Source organism: Terrapene carolina, unplaced genomic scaffold (assembly GCF_002925995.2).
Source record: "Terrapene carolina triunguis isolate 2854851 unplaced genomic scaffold, T_m_triunguis-2.0 Scaffold374, whole genome shotgun sequence".
NCBI classification, from domain to species: domain Eukaryota; kingdom Metazoa; phylum Chordata; order Testudines; family Emydidae; genus Terrapene; species Terrapene triunguis.
Genome location: NW_020664725.1, coordinates 12,753,081 through 12,774,516, shown reverse-complemented (window position 1 = coordinate 12,774,516; position 21,436 = coordinate 12,753,081). Strand labels below are relative to the sequence as shown.

At 48.8% G+C, this 21,436-nt stretch overlaps 1 protein-coding gene across 3 annotated transcripts; it reads left to right on the top strand.

Moving 5' to 3' along the window:
• The first annotated feature begins 10,580 nt into the window (after positions 1-10,580).
• HINFP (histone H4 transcription factor) lies at positions 10,581-19,208 on the top strand. 3 transcript variants are annotated; one of them, XM_024196633.3, is made up of 10 exons: positions 10,581-10,651; positions 11,281-11,460; positions 12,288-12,514; positions 12,903-13,014; positions 13,857-14,009; positions 14,829-14,906; positions 15,009-15,129; positions 15,331-15,469; positions 16,900-17,024; positions 17,820-19,208. In XM_024196633.3, exons 2-10 carry the CDS (start codon positions 11,298-11,300, stop codon positions 18,340-18,342), a joined length of 1,641 nt encoding a protein of 546 aa, XP_024052401.1. In that variant the 5' UTR covers positions 10,581-10,651; positions 11,281-11,297; the 3' UTR covers positions 18,343-19,208. The 3 variants fall into 3 exon arrangements, with proteins under 3 accessions (XP_024052401.1, XP_024052403.1, XP_024052402.1); XM_024196634.3 differs by having other exon boundaries at positions 10,612-10,681; XM_024196635.3 differs by lacking the exon at positions 13,857-14,009.
• The last annotated feature ends 2,228 nt before the right edge of the window (positions 19,209-21,436 follow it).

The window sequence follows — 21,436 nt, the reverse complement described above, 5'->3', positions numbered from 1 at the left end:
CTTGTGCCATTAGAGCAAATATGCATTGAAGCAGATCTTAAATCCAAGCAATTCTATAAACAGATTTCTAAATACCTTTAAAGCAATTATCAGTGTTCTAGAATTGGATGCAGGACCTGGTTGACATCTGCAGTCAAATGATTTTTTCAAACGTATTATAATGCTACTTCTACTTTGCACCTATTCACTACCATCATCTCAGGATCTCAAAGTGGCTTGGAAAAATGGGTAAGGATCATGAATCCCATTTGGGGGGGGGGGGACTGAGGCACGGGGAGGTGAAATGACTTGACCAAGGTCATACAGCATGGCAGTGGCAGAGTCACTGCCAGACTAGTCACTAGATCACACTCTCTGACCGTGATGGATCTGTCTTTCTATGTACTGATGAAACTTGACCTGTAAGAGGTCAAGAACGCACATTACAAACTTTTGATGCAAAAGAAATTGTGTGAAAGATTCAATCTGGGGGGTAAATGAGCTGTGCTGCAGAGGCAAGTGAATGGGAGTGTTGTGTGATATAGTGGGAGGCAGCATAACCCCATGGCTAGGGTCCTGCTCTGGGATTCTGTCGGTTCTGTTCCTGGCTCAGACACCGACTAATCATGTGACCTTAAGGAAATTACTTTACCTTTCTGCATTTTGGTTTCCCCATCTGTCAAATGGTGATAATGACACTGACTCACCATTGTGAAGTAAATATTATTCAGTACCACTGTGGAGAGGCAGTGTTTCCTAGTGTGGAGAGCATTGGATTTGAACTCAGGACACTTGGGTTCTATTCCTGGCTCAGCCACTGGCCTGCTGGGTGACCTTGGGCAAGTCACTTCCCCTCTCTGTGCCTCTTTTACCCCATCTGTAAAGTGATGCTTACCTCCTTTGTAAAGCACATTGAGATCTACAGATAAAAATAGCATAGAAGAGCTAGTTATTAATTTTTATTATTATGAAGCTCTTTGAGAGCTATTGATGAAAAGCACTATATAAGAGCTAGGTATTAGAAGAGCCCTGTGCGGATACAAAATGTGTATCCACATCTGATCCACAAACATGGTCTGTGGCTATAAAGCGAATATCCGCAGATTTGCAGGGCTCTAGGTATTAGGTTGCTTTCTCTGAGTCATCAGTGTGTGGCTACTTTTAGATGGCGTTTCTCATACAACAGTACATTTGCTTTAGAAGGACCCATGTGAACCCAAGTTATATACTGTGAACCCCTTTCCATAATACATTATCCCAATTCCACATCCTGAAAAAGAGACAACAATTATTACTTGCAGACTCTATAGTCAAATATTCTAGACTCTCATTAACTGATTGACGTCTATCGTCAGTTCCTCTGGTAAATATGTGAGATCCCATGCCCATATATACATATAAATGTTTACATTTTGTCTTTACTATTGTCTTAATATAGACAATATCTCAGATGGGACTGGGCTGATTTCACTGTATTTCATGTAAAAATCAAAGGAATTCTAGTCAGGGATGGATTAACTTTAGTTCAAGGAATAAGCCAATTTTCATACTGATTCTTATATAAGTGAACCCGTTTACCCAGCTCTAACCCTGAACCACTGAAGCAAAGCACATGACTGTTATACTGAAAGCTTCTTTTAAATTAGTGATTCTATTTACAAAGTAAGACCCTGCAAACACTTATGCACATGCTCAATTTTACTCAGATGAGTAGTAGTCCTATTGAAGTCAATTGGTCTTCTCACATATGTAAAGTTACACAAGTGCTTAAATCGTTGCAGGATCAGGGCCTATCTAATTTATCAGCTACAAAATAAGGGCTCAGTGCTGCAACTTTTTCTCACCTAGATAGCCTCGATTCACATAATCCGTCCCGTTGAGTTCAGTGAGGCAGTGTGCTAGATCTCAAGTATCAGGGGGTAGCCGTGTTAGTCTGTATCCACAAAAACAACAAGGAGTCTGGTGGCACCTTAAAGACTAACGGATCTGACACTGTGCTAGATCTGACACTGAGATATTAAAACCCTGAAATAACTGGCAGCACAGAGAGGAGAAAACCAGAATTCATTACAATTTTCCAGTAAATTCTGAAAAAGTGCATTATGAATTAAGCATCCTAAATTGTATTTAGAGAAGCTGAAAATATTAGTTAATATTGCTAAAATACTGAAATATTGAAAATACCAAATAGCGATTTAAAGGCATATTCCTTTCTTTGCCTTTCTACTTCAGTTCAGACAACACGTAATGTGCCCATTCCCCTGTTTTCTACCATTGCTATTTCAATTAACCATCGGTGAGATATACATTTTATAGGTTGGAAAGTTTGGACAATGAGACTCACCAGTTTCCATTCTGAATGCTGCTGTGAATTTCCCCCTTTCAGACTCTGCAAGATTTCTGAAAATGAACCGTCAGGAGCTTTCCAGTTGAGAATGAAGTCAATGCTCATTCTCCGCTAATAAAGTTCTCTTTGGGCCTGACGGAAATGTATTTTTCACAATTTAATGATGTCTCTGAAATAGCTTGTTTGGGATTTGTTTAAATGCAAATCTTCCACTGTCTGTTTCACTGCAATTTGCATGGTCAGTGCAGATCATTCTCAAAGGTTCTTTCTCTTGATTAAAAAGACATTGAATGGGTGAAAACGGAATTTCACGTGTTTATGGAGGAGACGTTATTTAAAATGAAAAACTTATAAGTCATGCAGTGATCAGCGGTCTCCATATAGCAGAGAGGAAAAGGGACTTGGCCAGAGAAATTGTGCTTAGGAAAATGCCATATTACTTGTAGCACAGTACCCCAGCCTAGGATCAGGGCATCATTTTGCTAGGCACTGTACAAACAAGTAATAAAACAACAATCCCTGCTCTTGGGAGCTCACAATCAAGGTTAGATGTTAAAAAATATAAAAGAAATCTATGGGAGACTCTCCATGAACTGCAGTGGGCACTGCATTGGGTCTGGTGGAGTGGACTAAGATCGCCAACTAGCTTCACAAAGAGTATCGAAGATGGTAACACCTTTCAGTCAATAACAATCTGGACTGGAGATGAATATCCATGTGTCTTTACCAATCCATATGCAGTCCTTCCTGCTAGATGCTTTTTCCATAGCTCCCCAGTAAATGACCTTGGCTTGTTCCCCATTAGCATGCAAGAAGCTTCCATTCTACTAATTCATTGTTGTCACTGTCTCTAGGTGGATAGTATTAGACTCCTTGCAGATAGCAATGCACTGTGATGAATTCTGCATTTCTGCTCTTCCTGAACCAAGAGACAGTGTTAACTCTATTTACTGTTTCTTCTTCAAATGTTGTAGCTTTATACCTTGATTCAGAAACTTGCCCTGATTATCAGCTGGGAGATCATTATTGTGTGACATTACTGGCCTCAACATGGAAGTATGTAGGAGGAAAGGTACAGTAAGAGGGACAAGGTCTGTAGTATTTTGTTTACAAGAACATCAGGTTGTTGCTCAATATACTATGTCCTGCATAAGTAGACACTAAATTTACCTATGTGAAATAGTGCCAGTACATTCTTCATAATCAAATAGTTCATTTCTTCTGGAGTCTGTTGACGGCTCAAGGGTCTGCCAGTCCAAATCCATTCCTCTTTGTAACTCCACTGGCAGCATTATTGGAGGAGGGCTTTTATTTTTCCATCCATCATTTGTTTTTGGAGGGGTGGAGGGAGAGCAGCTGCTGGCAAAGGCTGCTCCTGTCAGGCATGTCAAGAGAAAGAAAAGCAGCTCATGGGAAGCTGAAACAACAGAAAATTGCAACTCCCTTCCTGACGTATTGAATCTACATCACTTGGAGTGTGTGTCTGGCCATATAATGCAAAAAGACAGAAGTCTGACCAGAGAGGAGTGGTGATCGAAACACAGAGCCAACTTCACAAATGGAAAAGTCTGATATATGACCTCTCCGCTGAATTTGTAATTTCTGACTGATCTCTTCCTCCTCCACCCCATGGAAGATTCTTATTTCAACCACACCCTTCCTCCACATCCACAGGCCTCTTCTGCTTGGAGCTTTTACTAAGGATACACTGCCTTTCTTTCCTCCTTCAAACTCACTTCTTCTGTGTAAGCCTCTGTTGTTTATATCACACTAGGGCTCAGAGGTTGCAGTCAGGGATCAGAGCACCATTGTGCTAGGCACTGTGCAGCCATGTGACAAAGCAGACAGCCCTGCCCCAGAGAGTTCATAGGCTAGGAGTCAGACAGGATGTAACAGAAGAGACCAACAGAGTGGAGAAGGGTGGGAGGACACGGTAGAAAAAAACAGAGTTTAGCAGGAAAGTATGTAGTAAAAGCCAGCACCTGCCCCAGAGAGCTCACAGTCAAGGTTCGTGTCAAGAGGTAACAAGGACCCAATAAAGCTTGGGAGGTGGGTATTAGGTCACAGTAAAAGGAATACGTTTTTGCATACTAAGCACTACTGTCAGCTTTCTACCTGCTTACCTATTGTCAGAGCTCCTCACTAGCTCTGTCTGCTTCCATCTCTTGTGCCTGAATCTTATTTGCTTGATTTCTTTAGATCTAAAAGATACCGGTGAAATTCTGGCCCCATTGAAATCCATGGCAGTTTTGTTATTGACTTCAATGGAGCCAAGATTGCTCCCTATAGTTTCAGAAGTATCTGTTGACTCTAGGGACATGTCTACACTTACCTCCGGAGTGATCGATCCAGCAGGGGTCGATTTATTGCGTCTAGTGAAGACGTGATAAATCGACCGCTGAGCGCTCTCCTGTCGACTCCGGTACTTCACCGGAGCGGGAAGCGCAGGCGGAGTCAACGGGGGAGCGTCAACGGTCGACCTACAGCAGTGAAGACACCACAGTAAGTAGATCTAAGTACCAGAGGGTCCTGTGGCACCTTTAAGACTAACAGAAGTATTGGGAGCATAAGCTTTCGTGGGTAAGAACCTCACTTCTTCAGATGCAAGTAATGGAAATCTCCAGAGGCAGGTATAAATCAGTATGGAGATAACGAGGTTAGTTCAATCAGGGAGGGTGAGGTGCTCTGCTAGCAGTAGAGGTGTGAACACCAAGGGAGGAGAAACTGCTTCTGTAGTTGGATAGATCTAAGTACGTCGACTTCAGCTACGTTATTCACGTAACTGAAGTTGTGTAACTTAGATTGATTTCCCTCCCCCCCCCCTTTCTCCACCCGGCCTAAATGGCCTTCCTATCAATTAAAAATAATTGCATTAAAAAAACATTTGAACCTGCAGCTGCTCCTCTGCCAAGCCAAGAAAATAATGAACCAAAGATGAAATCAAAACCCAACCAATATCCTTCTTACCACAGACCCCAGTTCTTATCACACACCTGCCTTCCCAAAACATGGGACTGAGATTTCCAATGCAGTGTAGGGGTTTTAGGCACACATCTTCCATTTATTTCATTTTCAGGATCAGGATCCATAATAGGAAACAGATATACAGCCAATTGAGTACTCCCCTATAACCATAACAGGACCACTGGGTCTTATTACACACCTTATACCATCCCGTTTGATTTTTATATTCTATTTGCCTGCCCCAAAACAAACTTTACTAATAATTATACTCCTATTTACTAAGACAAAGCACTGGCCTAACAGATGTATTTCAGTGTTTATTACCCTAATTAAAATTTTGATTTAAACCCATTGTTTATTGTTAAATAACATTATTTTGCAACATGCTGTGACACTGGCTGACCAGATCATGCTAGTGTTTTCAGGTCATTTCACTTGTGGATTAGTATAGATCAAAGTGATTAATGTTTTGGGTGTTTAAACATCATAAAACTAAAGGGATGTTACATGCATTGTTTTCACTTATCTGTTCCTGTTATAATGTAATAGCAAACATTTACAGGGTAAATACCCCTATAACTAAATAACTCATCAGACATCAAAGAAGCCTGGTGGTATGCTAATGATGGACTTTATCAGAACGGCCATTGTGTGTGATGACCTGTAGTAAAAAGACTAAGTGCATTCCTCCTCACTCATCGTCATCAAAGGAAAAGTCCATGTTGGTAGAGAGACTGTCAGCTTGTCTTCTGTGAGAAGATATAAGAATGGATCCAAAGAAAGATCCTTCATCTCTGGACTGTTTGGATTCTAACAGGGCAGAATAACTGAATGAGAAGACGGAGATCCCCAGAGTTATTCTGGGTAGCTCTGAAAGACTTTTGGGAAATTCCCTTTATTACACCACTGCTACCATTTGAAGTTACAAATTGTGATTCACCTATTGTTATATTTTACCTGCTTTAATTTCTCAATAACTCATTCTTTTTTCTTAGCTAATAAATCTTTAGTTAGTTTACTATAAATTTGGCTGCTGTTGTCTTTGGTATAAGATGTGGAGTATCAATTGAGCTGGGGTAAGTGGCTGGTCTCCTGGAACTGGGAGAAACCTGATGTGGTATGATTTTAGATTTAAGTAACCTTTTATCACAAAGTCCAGTTTGTCAGAGTGGCAAGATAGGCTGGAGAGTCTAAGGGTCTATGACTCCATGGTAAGACTGGTATAGTGCTCCAAAAGTTCACATTTGTTACTGACTTGGTGAAATCTAATTATAAAACATACCACCAGTTTGGGGTGTCTGCCCTTGTTTTCTGGCAGTCTGAGGTAGGCACTCACAGTTGTGAGCCACTCCAGATAGCGTGACACATGCAGCATAAAGTTAATGGATAATAAAACAGTTAATTTACTGTGTTTAACGGTGAACTCCAGCTGCCAGTAATTTGATTGTAGCCTTCTGGGATGAGAGGGGTTTACTTGTTTATACAACAAATGACAACGTTTGTCCCGTTTACCATGGTGACCAACTGTAAATTTCAGTTAACATAATTGTGATCGGTGTCGGTCCGCCTACCCGCTAGGGGGCGGTGGGGAGCTACGTCGTCACAGGCTGGCCGGGGTTACGCCTCCGCCAGCGGGGAATTAGCAGCGGAAAGGCTGCCAGCCAGAGTCTGTAGCGCGCCCCTCAGGCAGGGGAGCACCGGCAAAGGTCAGTAGCGCGCCCCTCAGGCAGGGGAGCGCCGGTAATGGTCAGTAGCGCGCCCCTCAGGCAGGGGAGCGCCGGCAAAGGTCAGTAGCGCGCCCCTCAGGCAGGGGAGCGCCGGCAAAGGTCAGCAGCGCGCCCCTCAGGCAGGGGAGCGCCGGTAATGGTCAGTAGCGCGCCCCTCAGGCAGGGGAGCGCCGGCAAAGGTCCCGGCGTGGCTCGGCCGGGTAGGGGAACGCAGGCCCACCCTACACCACTGCGTTCCAGCCCAGGGCCCTGACGGTGGCAGGACGAGGGTCCCGCCACTGGATCAGCGGGGTCCTTCCGTGATACAGACTCACCACTGTGCAGCTTTGTCCCTGGGCTACTTCCTACCCGATCGCTCGTCCGGATCCCTCTGATCCCGTCAGTGCGTCGGGGTAGTCCGCTCTTGGCAGCTCCAGCTCCCCCTCAGGCTCAGGCTCCTCCAGCTCTCCCCAGTCCTTGGCTGCTGGCAGCTCCAGCTCCCACTCCGGCTCCTCCAGTTCCCCTGGGTACTCGGCAGCGGGCAGTCCTGGCAGCCCCAGTCCGTCCTCCCGGTGCGGTTTCCCTTGGTCCAGGGCCTCCCCTGGCGCGGCAGCAGGATTTGAAGGGAGCAGCCCGCGGTCTGCGTCTGCCTCCCTCCTTGGTGCTGCTCTGACTGAGCTAAGGGCCCCGCCCTTTATACTTCCTGTTCCACCCCTCCCCTTCCGGGGGGTGGAGCTAGCTTGGGCTGGCCCCGCCCACTCCGGCTGAGAGAAAGGCCCTTTTACCTCCGGTTCGGAGGGCAGCCACCCTGGCTCCCTACAATAATATATTGCAGGATTTCACACTTTGTCAAGTTACACAGAGGAAAAAGAGCTACCGCATGAAATCTCATGATATACTCAATGCTTGGGGCCCAAAGCAACTACTAAAATGTGCCTAAAGTTAAGTATATGCATACACGTTTGGGACCCCTGCATTACTTTTGATATCTTCAAAAGTGTTTTACACCTATTAATCAATCCATACAACAACCCTGAGAGGCAGGTATACTGACTGTGAGATAATATGATATCAATAAGCCCTCAGTCCAGCAAAGTACTTAAGAATATGATTAACTAAGAGCAGATGGGTAGCCCTATTGAAATCAATAAGTTTTTAAGGGCTTTGCTGGATCAAGTCCTATATATAAGCAAACAAGTAACCACAATGTTAAGGTGGAAGCAAAACACTTGAAAAATACGTATGAAAACCTGTATAAGAGATGAAACATACAATTTGTCCCCCACATATCTCCCCCACCAAAAAAAAATGTTTAACACTGTTTTCTTTAGAAAGTTTGCAACAGACATGTTTCTTTAAATAATTTGTATCTTTCCATTGTGGGTGTAGACACTTGTTTGTTGGTACTCATAAAAAAGCTGGGCTACTGGCATTGATATTATCTCTTAACAAAAATGACATTGAACATTAAGATCCTGATCCTGAATTCCTTATTCAGCGGCAGATAGGGGGTAGAAAACACCAGTAGTTAGATGGACTTTGCAAAGAGAGAGAAAAGGGGGGGAAAGGTTGTTCAAATTATGGCCCCCAACAGTTTGCAATGCCCTTTAATAGATGATGCTGATAATAAATGTAATACACATTGTAGAACGCCAAAGAAACATGTTATAACCTTTTTTGCCTCATTATTTATGATCCAGGTTACACACGCACATCACAGGAAGAATAGAAAGCATTGTTCTCAAATACGATACTGCAGGAAGGTTTCAAAGTCCTAGTGGTGTGTATCTGTTTTCACAGCAGGATGGCTATTTGTATTGACTGACTCAGAACTTCTGCCTCTTATTTGCCTAGTGTTATTTGCATGAATTTTCGCATGGGCCTTCATGATTTTCAACATGAAATAAAAGATTAACCTAATAAGAAATATTAACATTTTGGGGATAAAAATAGTATTCAGTAAATTTCAGAGGCTTACTCACTGCCCTGCTCCTCTGGCCCAATGGTGTATTTATATCTGAATAATCATGATGAAATAGAAGCAGTGACCATGAGGTTCACTAACAATAAATCATAAATCGGTCCCAGAGAATGAGGGAGTTCCTGAGGATGAGGACTAGGTCACATTCTTTCCTAACCTGCTGTTAAGGCTTTAGGCCCAGATCGTCAAAGGTATTCAGGTGCCTGAATTGATTTCAATGGGAGCTAGATGCCTAAATACCTTTTGAGGATTTGGGCCTTAGAATCATAGAAATGTAGGACTGGAAAGGACCTTGAGAGTGAGGTCATCTAGTCCATCCTCTTACACTGAAGCAGGACCAAATATATCTAGAACATCCCTAACAGGTATTGTCCAACCTGTCCTAAAAAACCTCCAATGATGGGGACTCCACAACCTTCCTTGGTAACTTATTCCAGTGTTATAGTTAGAAAAAAATTCCTAATATGTAACCTTAATCCATTTTGCTGCAGATTAAGCCCATTACTTTTTGTCCTACCTTTAGTGGACATGAAGAGCAATTGATCATCATCCTCTCTGTAACAACCCTTTATGTAGTTGAAGACTGTTATTTGATCCTCCTGTGGTCTTCTTTTCTCAAAACTCAACAGGCCCAGATTTTTTAACCTTTCCTCAGAGGTCAGGTTTTCTAAACCTTTTGTCATTTTAGTTGCTCTCCTCTGGACTCTCTCTAGTTTTTCCACCTCTTTCTTAAAGTGTTTTGCTCCTTACTAGATATGCATGTACGTTTAAGTGATGAGCATTGTGTGTGTTTGTAATGTGTGCAGGTTTTGTGTTTATTAGTGTATGTATGTTAATGTGGTGTGTAGAGAGTTTTTTCCGCAGCAGTGACAGCCCTAGTACTATAGGCCTAGAATGGATAAGGGGTCATTGGCACAGTGGGGTCACTGATGTGAGTTTATACGGGGGTCAGAGACAGATCCGGTGGGCGGTCCCTGCAGGGGTTGCACCTTGTGCCAGCAGGGGTGATGGGGCTTGGTGCTGTAGGAGAAGTGGAAATAGTGGTTGGTTCTCACCCCCAGCCACTTGACAGGGGTTGGTGTCCTCTGCCTCCAGGGACTGCTCTTATAGCCCTGATCCTGGCTCCTGGGAAGGTCAAAGGGCAACTGAAGCCAGAGCTCAGAAGGTCAAAGGTCAGGAGGTCACAGAGATGCCTGACTCCACCTACCCTGATGCACATGGGCTAGGGGTCAAGCTCCTGGCCCACCGGGCTCAGAAGGTCACGGACGGACAGTAATGGGTCAGAGTTCAAAGGTCAAATGAGAGGCGGTCGGAGCCACTGCGTTTTCCGACCTCTGCAGGGGTCAAAGGTCAAACCGGAGAATTAAACGTTTCCATTATATACTCCAAAAAAGGGGTCTCCATGGCTTATTTCCGCTTCCGGTGCCAATCTCGGGCACTTCCGTGTAGACAGGCAGCCGGAACCTTCGTGTCCCGCCCTGGCGGGGGGCGTTTCCGGCCGAGGCCTTCCCGCCCGACGCCCCGCGCGCCCTCCCCTCGCTCGGATTGGCTGCCGGGCTGGGAGGAGGCGCTGCCATTGGCTGCGAAGGCGGCCGGCCTTTAGGGTGCTGCGGCTCCCTTCCTCCCCCGCCCGCGGGCACGGAGCGGGGCAGCTGCCGGCGCGAGGAGCCGCCGGTAACGAGGGATCGGGTCCCCCCCCCGCGGGTAGGCCCTGCCCCGCCCCGACCCCCCGCTCTCGGGGCTCCCTCCGGTCTCGGGGCCGCTGTCCCCAGGTCCCCCTCTCCTGGGGCTGGGGGAGCCGCGCCCCCTGGGTCCGATCCGGCCGTTGCCCCCTGCAGCGGGGGCAGCCCCTGCGCTGGGACCCGGACCGTAGGATTTGCGTCCACACGGCGCTCCCTGCACTCCGGTTCCGGCGGTAGGCGCCTGGCGGCCCGCTGGGGACGCTGGTGTCCTCTGGCGTAGCGTCATTCTCTGCTCGGGGGGTGGGGGGGTCTGGATTTTCCTGGGACTCCTATTTGGGTTGCATCTTATTCTTGATGTGGCTTGTCACAACAACCCCCCCCCCCCCCGATTCTCCCTGGAGCAGGGCCTGTATCTGCAAAATACAACGTTGTGCTGTGGTTATTTCCCCCACTGAGCTGACAGCAGTTATAGTTCTACCCTCGGTATAGTACCATGACCTGCGCTGCATCTAGGAAACCCCGTGGTTTTGTAGAGGGCGTCTTTTTTTGGTGGTGTTGTTTTTCTTGGTGACTGAATGGGCGTGAGAAACATTTTTGTGTCTTTGTACCATCTTCTCTCAGTGCCTAAAGGTCGGACCATGCCTCCTGGAAAGGCCGGCAATAAGGAAAAGTTGGTGCTGCAGTGTGAATGGGAGATGTGCACTTATGTGGCCTCTAAGATGGAGGAGTTTTGTGATCATGTGTCGGAGCATTTGCAGCTGCACCTTCGTGGGGAACATAGGGATGAGATGAACCCTCTTGGTAAGGGACACTGAGTGCAATTAAAAACTATAACTAAAATTGGACTCTTGGGTTGGAAGAGCCATCAGGTGGGTCATCCAGCTCCCTTCATTATTCTGAACCGCTCCTGGTAGACATGGAGAAATTTCAATAGTGAATTTCCCAGTGAGAGTGATGCCATAGTGTCCACTGGTGATAATGTGTTCTGTGTTCGGGTAAGAAAATAAACTTTCCAGTGGGTCTAGTGCACTCTGCTGTCAATTAACCTATTACAATGTCTGGTCGTGATTGAAGGCTGTGGTGCAGTACAGTTTTGTATCAAGAACCTGGAAGGCTTTGTTCTCCCTTACCTGACACAGCAATCCTTCATTGTCTGTAGAATTAAGGGACAATAGCAAACCCTTAAATTACAGTCTTCTTCATTATGTGACTTCATTTACACCTATTGAATTCTGCTCAGTGAGATGCTTAGCAGCATTAACTATATATTTTGAAAGGGTGATGCATAGTCTAGCATTCTGAGCACAGGACTGGGATCTGTGAACACCTGAGCTATTAACAGAGCTAAGGAGATTTATTTTTGTAAATAGTTGATGTTTATATTGACTGTCTTGAGTGCACGGTCTCGGCTGCCTTTGTAGTGGATCATAAGCCAGAGTCCAGAACTGAACAAGTAGGAAGCTGAGAGTTCTCCTCTCACCATAAGTAGGTGGTCCCACCAGTTGCAGGGAGGGAAGGCTATGAAGAAAGCTTCCATCTTCTCTTGCTTATGGGGACTTAAGCTTTAACAGGGAGACATTCATTTTCTACAGACTTGTCAGTAATCGTGTTTCCTATTTCTGTTGCAGAAGAATACACTTGTCTGTGGCAGGAATGTGGCTTCTGCTCCCCAGAGAGCTCAGCAGACCTGGTCCGCCATGTTTACTTCCACTGTTACCACACTAAGCTGAAGCAGTGGGGCCTGCAGGCCTTGCAGAGCCAGTCAGACGTGAGCCACTGTCAGCTGGACTTCCAGAGCCGCAACATCATCCCTGAGATCCAGGAAAACTTCTTGTGTCTGTGGGAGTACTGTGAGGTGAGAGCAACAGGGAGGAGATCAGCCCTCCTAAATCCTGTCTGTGGGGGCGCAGTCAGGTGGGAGCAGGAGAAAAGGGGGGCTTATTCTCTCACAGTGAATGCCTGGGAACTGAGAGATTCGCTGTCAGTCTGATGTAACCCTTGAGAACTCAGCCCAGGTCAAGTGGGGGCACAGACAGGGCCTTACATGGTTCAAGCCAACAAAGTCTCAGTTCTAGCGTAGGGAGATGGTCTCAGCATTATGAGCACTGCCACCGGTTTGAATGCCCTGATTGTGCTTTTCTGTGTTTGCCCCAAGGGAGAGGAGGGAAAACGGTCTGTCAAAGTTGAGCTGTACCAGAACTGCTAGTATGCATGTGGCTTTGTCTCCCCGCCCCCCCCAACAGAGATCTTTTGATAACCCTGAATGGTTCTACCGGCATGTGGAGGATCACAGCTTCTGTTCAGAATACAAGGCAGCTGGGAAGGAGAACCATGTGGTCTTTTGTGGCTGGAAAGGTATTTGATTTGATTTTTGTTACTGTAGCACTTAAGAACCCAGGTCATGGACCAGGACCTCATTGTGCTTGGTGCTGTACAAACACGGAACAAAACACAGTCCCTGCACATGTGAGAACTTGAAAGCTCTCCGGGGCAGGGGGCTGGGGAGCAGCTGACAAACAGCAAGGCTTTGCACTTCTGTAGCACCTTTCCACTGAGGCTCTCAAAGGGCTTTCTAAACACTAATGAGCAGGGCCTTGCCTCACCCATTTCCCCACTGGATGGCTACAGAAACCAAAATGCAGAGGCAACTTGCTGGGGTGCCCGCGGTATGTCAGTGTAAGAGTGAGGAATATAACCTGGGACTCTGGCTTCTTAGTCCCCATGCCTTTTGACTTAGACGGCCCTCCTACCTTTGCTAAGGGGTTTTCGGTCCCTGAAGAGTAAAGCTGCCCAAGAACTTCCCAACCCGTCAGAGACCTGACTGGAAACTGCCCACCATGGGTGGGCTCAATACCTAGTGATTGCAGTTGAGGAATTTAATAGATGGTATCAAGGCCTCTGAACTTGCCCTTGCCTCTGAACAGAGCAGCACGGGGGAAGTGCTGGTTTAACTTTAACAATAACTGCTGTCTTTCATGTGGCCGTGATCATCTCAGCTGCTCATGTGTCCCGTGGAATGACAGATCTATGCTGTATGTAGGCCTGTATCCAGTCTTCTACATATCTGCAGCATGCCTGGCCTAGCTCTCCATTGGGGGCAGCAAGGCATTTTCCTCTGCCTGGGCTACTGAAAGTTTCTTGGAGCTGTCAGGTCCTTTGTCAAGGAGCTAACCATTGTCTCTGCCTCTTGCGTTCAGAGTGCGACTGCACCTTCAAAGGGCGCTGTAAGCTGCGGGAACACCTGCGCAGCCACACGCAGGAGAAGGTAGTGGCCTGTCCTACCTGTGGCGGGATGTTCTCCAACAACACCAAGTTCTTTGACCACATCCGCCGGCAGACCGCCCTGGATCGTAAGCGCCTGAGTGGGGGTGGGATTGTCACTGATCTACCCTGTTGCTTCTAGCCGGGTCATTTGATTTGTCAGCAGCTCTCTGTTCTAGGAGCAAGGCATTAGCAGGGCACGACCACTGTGAATGTTGGCACTGATTGGCTCTCAGGCTTACCAGAGAGACCAGCGGCTTGAATAGGCCATTGAGACTGAATTCCCCTCTCAGGCAGGAGTGGGGCAGCATGGGGGAGATTTGTCTTGCTGTATCTAGTGCCATTCTTGTTCTGTGGACATGGGACTAATGTCTCGGGCTGACAGTCAGGCCCTTGTGCCAGTGCTAGATTCATTTAAAAATCTCCTTGAGCTCCTTTGTGCCGTGCTGGAGTCAGTACTGTGCTGTGCATTCTCCGCTTCAGGCTGGGCCTGTATCTAAAAGTGAAAGGAGTTGCTGGTCTCCCCTCAGCTCCCTGCAGGGGCCCCGTGTACATTCCCAGCTCTCCCTGTATGTTTCCAGCTCCCATGCATCTCATTCCTGGTTAGACTTGTTTTTGTGATCATCCTTGAAGGCAGTAGAATTGCTTCTGGGGTTGCTTCCTGAGTCATGCAGTGGTAGCACTGGGAGAACTGTGTTCATTGGAAGGCAAGACAGTGGCTCTCTAGCCAGGGGCAGCGTCAGTGGCTGTGAATGAGAAAAAAGGGCTCCTGGCTCTGATATAACTAACTCTCTTCCTCCTGTGTGTTGCTATCTGTGCTATATTCTCTCTGCTTTGTTCTTTCTGTCCTTCCCCTTCCCCTTTGTGCCCTCTCTTCTCTCTCCCCCCACCTTTCCCCAATGTTACAGAGCAGAGGTTTCAGTGCTCCCACTGCTCCAAGAGGTTTGCTACCGAGAGGCTGCTACGTGATCACATGAGGAACCATGGTGAGTAAAGGCCCTTCTCTCTCTTCCAGCCGTCGCTCTGGCAAGTGCGTTCCCTCTCCCCACTCCATGGTGATGGGCTTCCCTCTCGTTTCTCTCGAGCAGTAAACCACTACAAGTGCCCCTTGTGCGACATGACCTGCCCGCTGCCCTCCTCCCTGCGCAACCACATCCGCTTCCGGCACAGCGAGGAGCGGCCCTTCAAGTGTGACTACTGTGACTACAGGTGGGGTCCCTGTGATTGTACTTCCCTAGGGTGGAGTGGGTCTGGGCTTCAGAGGTGGGGCCTGGTTCTGTGTGGGGGGAAGGGACGGTGGCTGGGCTGTCAGGGGCTGGGGGTGGGAGAGAAGCACTGATGGGCCGGGGAGGAGAATAGAATAGGGGTCTCACACACATTGGGCTTCATTCCCGCGTTCTTTCCTTTCAGCTGTAAAAATCTCATTGATTTGAGGAAGCACCTGGACACTCACAGCAAAGAGCCAGCCTATCGCTGCGAGTTCGAAGCCTGCAGCTTCACTGCGCGCTCCCTCTGCTCCATCAAACTGCACTACAGGAAAGTCCACGAGGTGGGGAGGGAACCAAGGGATCTGCTGCTTTTCCCACTGTTTATATTGCAATAATGTTGAGAAGCCCCAAGCAAGGTTGCGGCCCAAGGTGCTAGGTGCTGCACATACACGTCATGAGTAATGAGCCCTACACTGAAGAGCTTGCAATAAAGAGTGAGAGGAAGGGAATACTCTCCTCCCTGCTAGCCAGATGGGGGAGTGAGGCACAGAGAGACCAAGTGACTTGTCCAAGTCATATGGAGAGTCTGGCAGAGCTGGGAATTGAATCCATGTCTCCTGACTTCCACTCGACCGGTCTTCCTCCCAAACCCGCCTTAGCCTTCTAGGTGACCATAAAACCCTAACGCAAATCTCAGCTTCATTCCCACCCCCCATAGATTTGGAACAGTCCATGGTCATGCTTGGTATCCATCAGCTCTGGGAGGAATTGGCTCTTCTGACCTTTCCGTTCCTCTCTCCACCTGCTGCAGTGCTAATGGCTAAACGGGTTCTGATTCTCGGCTGACACAACACAAGTTATCTGGGGAGAGTGGGTTTCTCATGACTTTCCTTCTGGCTGTCTGATCTCTCTTGATCTCTGCTCTCTGGCTGGGAACAGGGAATTGCTCCCCCTTCCAATGCAGGGCCGAGGGCGGGAGGAGCAGCAGTTCTTCAGTGTTGGCCATTTAGCAAAGACGTCCTGAACAGTAGGTGAGCCCTGACAAACAAGTAGCAGGTCCCTGCATTGAAGACACTAAAGACGCAGAGAACGCTAACCAGAACTGGACATATGCACCCAGTAATTTAGGCGTTGTGGTGTGTTAACATGTGTGCCTAGCATCTTGCCTGCTTTTTCCTGGCTATAAATGGTGGCTCATGGGGTTTGAGTGGGAGTTTTCCATTCTTGGGCACTATCCACTAACCTGGCAATTGTGATAATTTTATGAGCCGTCAGTTTGTATCACCTCCTGGCTAATCCCTTGGGAGCACCGGTGGGGGTCCGCCTGCCCCTGTTCCTCCCTGCATGGCTGACTGCGTGTGTTCTGCTGCTGCTGCTCCCTGGCATGGGCCAAGCATTTTAATACCTGTATTTCTACAGACATAGGTATGGCTCCAATACTTAGCCCTGCCTCAGAGCAGGGGACTGGACTAAATGACCTACTGAAGTCCCTTCCCGTCCGACATTTCTATGATTCTGTGGCCACTTTGCAAAGCAGTCCCGAACAACTAGCAGCCCGGGCACGGGATCTCCTAGGTAATGAGATTCCCTCCATCCCGTGGATTGGAAATGCCAAGCCCGTCAGAAGTGTTACTTGTCCCCCACTCCTTTGCCATAATGATGTTTGCTATAAAACTTGTAGGGTGTTTGTTCCTGTTGGAAAGCCTGGCTTCCCACGAGGCTTGAATCCCATGACACTTACATCCTTCCTTTCTTCCCGCTCCCTCCCCAGGGTGATTCGGAACCCCGGTACAAGTGCCACATCTGTGACAAGTGCTTCACGCGTGGGAACAACCTCACCGTGCACCTAAGGAAGAAACACCAGTTCAAGTGGCCCTCGGGCCATCCTCGCTTCAGGTACTGGACCTTCAGCCTCTCCTATGTGCAAAGCTCACTACCTCTCTCAAGCCACAGGGGGCAGTAGGGGACTGGCAAGCAGGCTCACTGGGAACAGTCACTCGGAGGTGGGGTGTTGCTCCTAGGTTCTCTGATACTATGGTGATAGGGGCCGTATCAGTACCTAGATAGCAGCCTCCAGTGACAGGTCAGAGACTAGGGCTGCTGGGCAGCAGCCACGCGAAACCAACTGGATCTACTGGGATGCTTGTAGAATTAGCAGGCTCAGGCTGCAGCCAGATCCAGCTCTCCTCAACCTGAGAGAGTGTCACCCCAGTCTAAGCCCGATCACGTTTTGAGGACGCCTTATCCGGTGTAATCTCCAGCAAGCCTCAGTCTCCCCCAGACATTCCAGGGCTTAAAAGGAGGGCTCTCAAATTTGCTCATGGAAACTGGATAGGACAAAGAAACCAAACCTGGCCTGAGTGGAGATGTAAACCCTCTATATGGCATGTGGCCGAGACAAGAAGCTGACCGTTAGGGGCTGGGGATGAAAGGATTTACCCTCCCTGACAACATCTCCCCCACTGCACTGCTTGTTAACACACTGTGCTGGGGTGTCTGCCCCTTAGGAATATCAGTGCTGCAAAATAACCTCCTTGGGGTAGCAACTGCCACTGATCACCTGGTGCTGGGTGCGCTAGCATGCTGGGCAGCACTCCAAGCAGTCAGTCCTGCCTCGGTAACTGCACAAGGCATCTGCCTTCCAGCCTCGTTCTAACTCTTGCCACCCGTCCGTCTCTCTGGCCTGCCTAGGTACAAGGAACACGAGGACGGCTACATGCGGCTGCAGCTAGTACGCTATGAAAGTGTGGAGCTGACTGAGCAGCTGCTGAAGGACCGGGAGAAACAGGGCGAGTTGCTGGATGGCACGGCGGAGTGCGTGGTGCTGACAGAGGGTGAGGGCAACTTGCAGGGGATCATCCTGGAGCCACCGGCAGAGGCCTCCCTGGAGGAAGCCAATGACATGGAATCGCAAGTGGCCCCACTGCCACCACCAGTCTATGCTGCTGCCAACCCTGACCCAGCTCAGCAAAGCACCTTCCCGAGAGCTGAGGCCTCGCCAGACCAAGAGCCCAGCGCCCCGCTCGGCCCCATCATCCGTGTGGTGAACAGGACCAACGAGCATGGGGAGAACGAGACCGTGTACTACGTCATGGCCAATGCACCTTCGGAGGAGCAGGCGGCGGTTCCCGGCGGCCTGGCCGTGGAGCCGGAGGAGAACGTCATGGACCGCCTACAGAAGACAGCTGAGGAACTGGGGATACAGATTATGTGAGATGCCGGTGCTGCCTCCCTGCACTTTGGCTTCAAGAAATTCAGGTGTCTCTCCTGCTTGGGAGGGCAGGGATGGAATCACGAGCACTCTCCATCACCCTGCTAGGGTCCCTCCACATCCTTAATTATAGACCAGAGGAATTGGCGCTGCCTGCAGGAAGGTTCTGGGCACGTCTGGTCAGCGCCCGGTGGGAGAGAGGGATCTATCTCCCTTGCACCAGCCTGGGAGAGGAAGGTGGCAGTGGATGCTGGGAGCAGCCTTAGATATTCTCATGGCACGAAAGGGGATTCGAGCTGGGGATTCAGTGCCCTCCATCCCATGGGGAGAGGTTTGGGCTGTGTTCCCCCCACCACCACCCCAAAGGTCCCTGGCAGAAGGGTCAGACTCCTGCTGCTAAGAGGCTCAGTCCCTGTGCTCGCTGAGAGCCCTGTGCTCAGCCAGAAGCTCCACTCCTTTGGAGCTGCAGGTGGATTGGCTTGCCTCCTGAGATGCTGTTTGGCCTTAAACAGGCTCATTCTGTCCAGTATCTCGTTGCCCTCGGGTGAACAAGACGCCCTCACCCTGTCTCAGACACGTCCTAGCTCACTCAAACAGGTCCCTTATCAGTATTTGCATTGACACTGCCCCATCCCCTTGTTGATCTGAGCAGCCGAAGGGTCCATTTGTCCTTTTGCAGGTTGCTTCTCCCCCATGCACTGGTGGGGAGCTGGTGTAAACTGGGGGGCCCTTCTCAACACTTGGGGACCTTTGTGCGGCCTTCGTCCTCCCCTCGGGTTCTTGCTCAGGGCTTTCCCCACATTGGGGCCTGGGCTCCTGGCTGTGCAAAGTAAGTGCTTTTATAATAAAAAATAAATAAATTAAAAGTCCTGCGTGCCAGGTCAGGGTGCAACTGTGTGGTGTCTGCCATGGCCCCATCAATGTGGCTCTCGCGTGCCCTAGTGCAGGGATGAGACCAAGCAGTTGGGGATTTTAGTGACCAGATCCTTGTAATATTTAGGGTGCAGGTGACACTTGAGCTCTTACCACATCTCTGAGGCATGTCCGGTGACGCACACAGCCACCTTCATGCAGCTGGAATCCCCAGCTTTGGCGTAGGAGCATCTACTTTTACTCTGTGCCTCCCATAGGTTTCTATACGCACACTGTCTCATCAGATTGGAGATAGCGCTCCCCCAATCTTCTGCCCTGCACATGGACAACTCAGCCATTCCCGTTGACCCAGAGACCTTTACTTGCTTTAACATAGGGATCACTGTCGACTTGCAAGCAAGTCTCTACCACGGGACCAAGCTGTGCTAGCTGGCTGCTTTCTCTCCTGGGATCCCAAGGGGTCTCAGTTGTAGACTGAGGAGACAACTTTGCAACCCTCCTGCTGTCCAAGTCGTCATTAGCTGTATTTGCAATACCCTCATCAGTGAGGTGTTGACATGCCACGCTCGTTAAGTGGTCTCTGTCCTGGCTAACCTCCAGCAAGGGTAATTATGGTCCCCCGCGCCTCTAATCCTCCTCACCATTTCAGTGGAGGACAGAGTTCTTGTCTTCCTTTCCTGAGCCATTATATCGTAGTGTTGCGGGGAATCAAATAGTGCTGTGTTTCCTCCCATAGTTGGGTGCATTTCAGGGACGGACAAAGTGAGGCCCTCTTGAAAAGTTTGTTGTTGTTTGGATGAAAGGCACTAGCCAAATATCATTGGTTAACATCATGTTGGGGGCAGTTTTTAGCAGGTCCATTGCAGATTGCTATTGTCTAGCTTGGGTTGGTGCTGGTTGCTTGACAGCCTGACCCCATCCTACTGGGATGTGGCAGGAACATGGCTGTAAAGTGCAGGTAAATGGGAAGCCCTGTCCCACCCTCGGACTGGTAGACGGGCTCTGGTGGTGATCAGTTCCCTTGGAGGTGCTGTGCTCTTTCTAATCCTGGAATAACCTTCCCTGCTCCAAGATGACCCTGCTAACGGGGGCACCTGCTGCTCTCCCAGGACAGCTGTAATCGCCTTAACCAGTGTATTATGGAGCTCGTCTTACTGGGGAGCTGCCTCCTGTTACTGAGGGTGCAGCAAAGATGGCCTCTGCCAGCTGCATCTGGGGCCATGGAAGGTTTCGGTTTGTGCCTGGCAGACTGACAAGGAGCTTGGAAGAGCTAAGAGCCCAGCTCAGGGCTTCACGGCAGCCCAGATCCCTGCCATGGAGCTGGGGCTCCCGTCTTGCTAGATGCTTGTGGAGGATTTTGAAATTTGGGGTTTTCGTTTTGAAATCTCAGGATCCTCCACGGAGCAGGATTACCGTTCTCTGCCCAGCTCTGACGGGCCTTCCCAGGCTGAGGGGCTGTCAGCGGGCGCATCAGCACCGCTTCAGTTAAAGCAGGGCAAACCCCTGTGTGGGAAGCTCTTATTTCAGTTTAAGGGGGGCATTTTGGTTTTGTTTAAACATGGTCTGAATTGACTTGAGCTAAACTGCAGGAATCCTGGTTTAAACCCTAATCAGTGTCCACGTGGCCTTTGGCACTGGATTAACTAAATGGTTTAAAATCGCAACTTAAGTTGAACTGGTGTAACTCTGCCCTTCTGCTCAGGGCCAGCCTGTGTCAGGGCTTGGATGGGAGACCTCTAGGAAATCAATGTGATATGGATACTCATCCCACAAAGCAAGTTCCCCACCTGGAGGCTCCCTCTTTTGGATAATGCACTTGTGCTCATTAAAACATCCCGAGGTGCCATTTTACCTCCCTGCAGTTTCTACTGGATACAGGATTTTTCTTCACTTCCTGTCCTAAACTGAGCAAGGTGTTGCAGTGCCCTGCTATGCCTGTAGCGCTGGCATGCTCGGTGGGGGATTTTCCCAGTCGCTCTGCCATTGGCTGCCCTTAGGGATTTGCCGGTGGCAATAATTGGGGCAGGATTCTTGCTGGCTCATGGGAGAGCCCTGAATTGAGGGACCCTGAAGGGAGCCAGGGAGTCGGTTTCGTGCAGCAGGTGCACAGAAGCCAGGTATCTTGCTCTGCTTATGACTCAGGGAAGCAATTACTGTGTGTAGGCTCAATGGCCCATCCTCCAGCAACGCAGCCACTGTGGCGTGGTGGCCGCCGTCTTTCCCG

Bases quoted from the DNA above. Each gene is read 5' to 3' on its own strand.
- HINFP (XM_024196633.3), top strand. From the start codon at position 11,298: ATGCCTCCTGGAAAGGCCGGCAATAAGGAAAAGTTGGTGCTGCAGTGT. The intron at 13,015-13,856 runs GTATTTGATTTG...TCTTGCGTTCAG, and splicing joins GGTCTTTTGTGGCTGGAAAG to AGTGCGACTGCACCTTCAAA. The intron at 15,130-15,330 runs GTGGGGTCCCTG...CTTTCCTTTCAG, and splicing joins TGTGACTACTGTGACTACAG to CTGTAAAAATCTCATTGATT.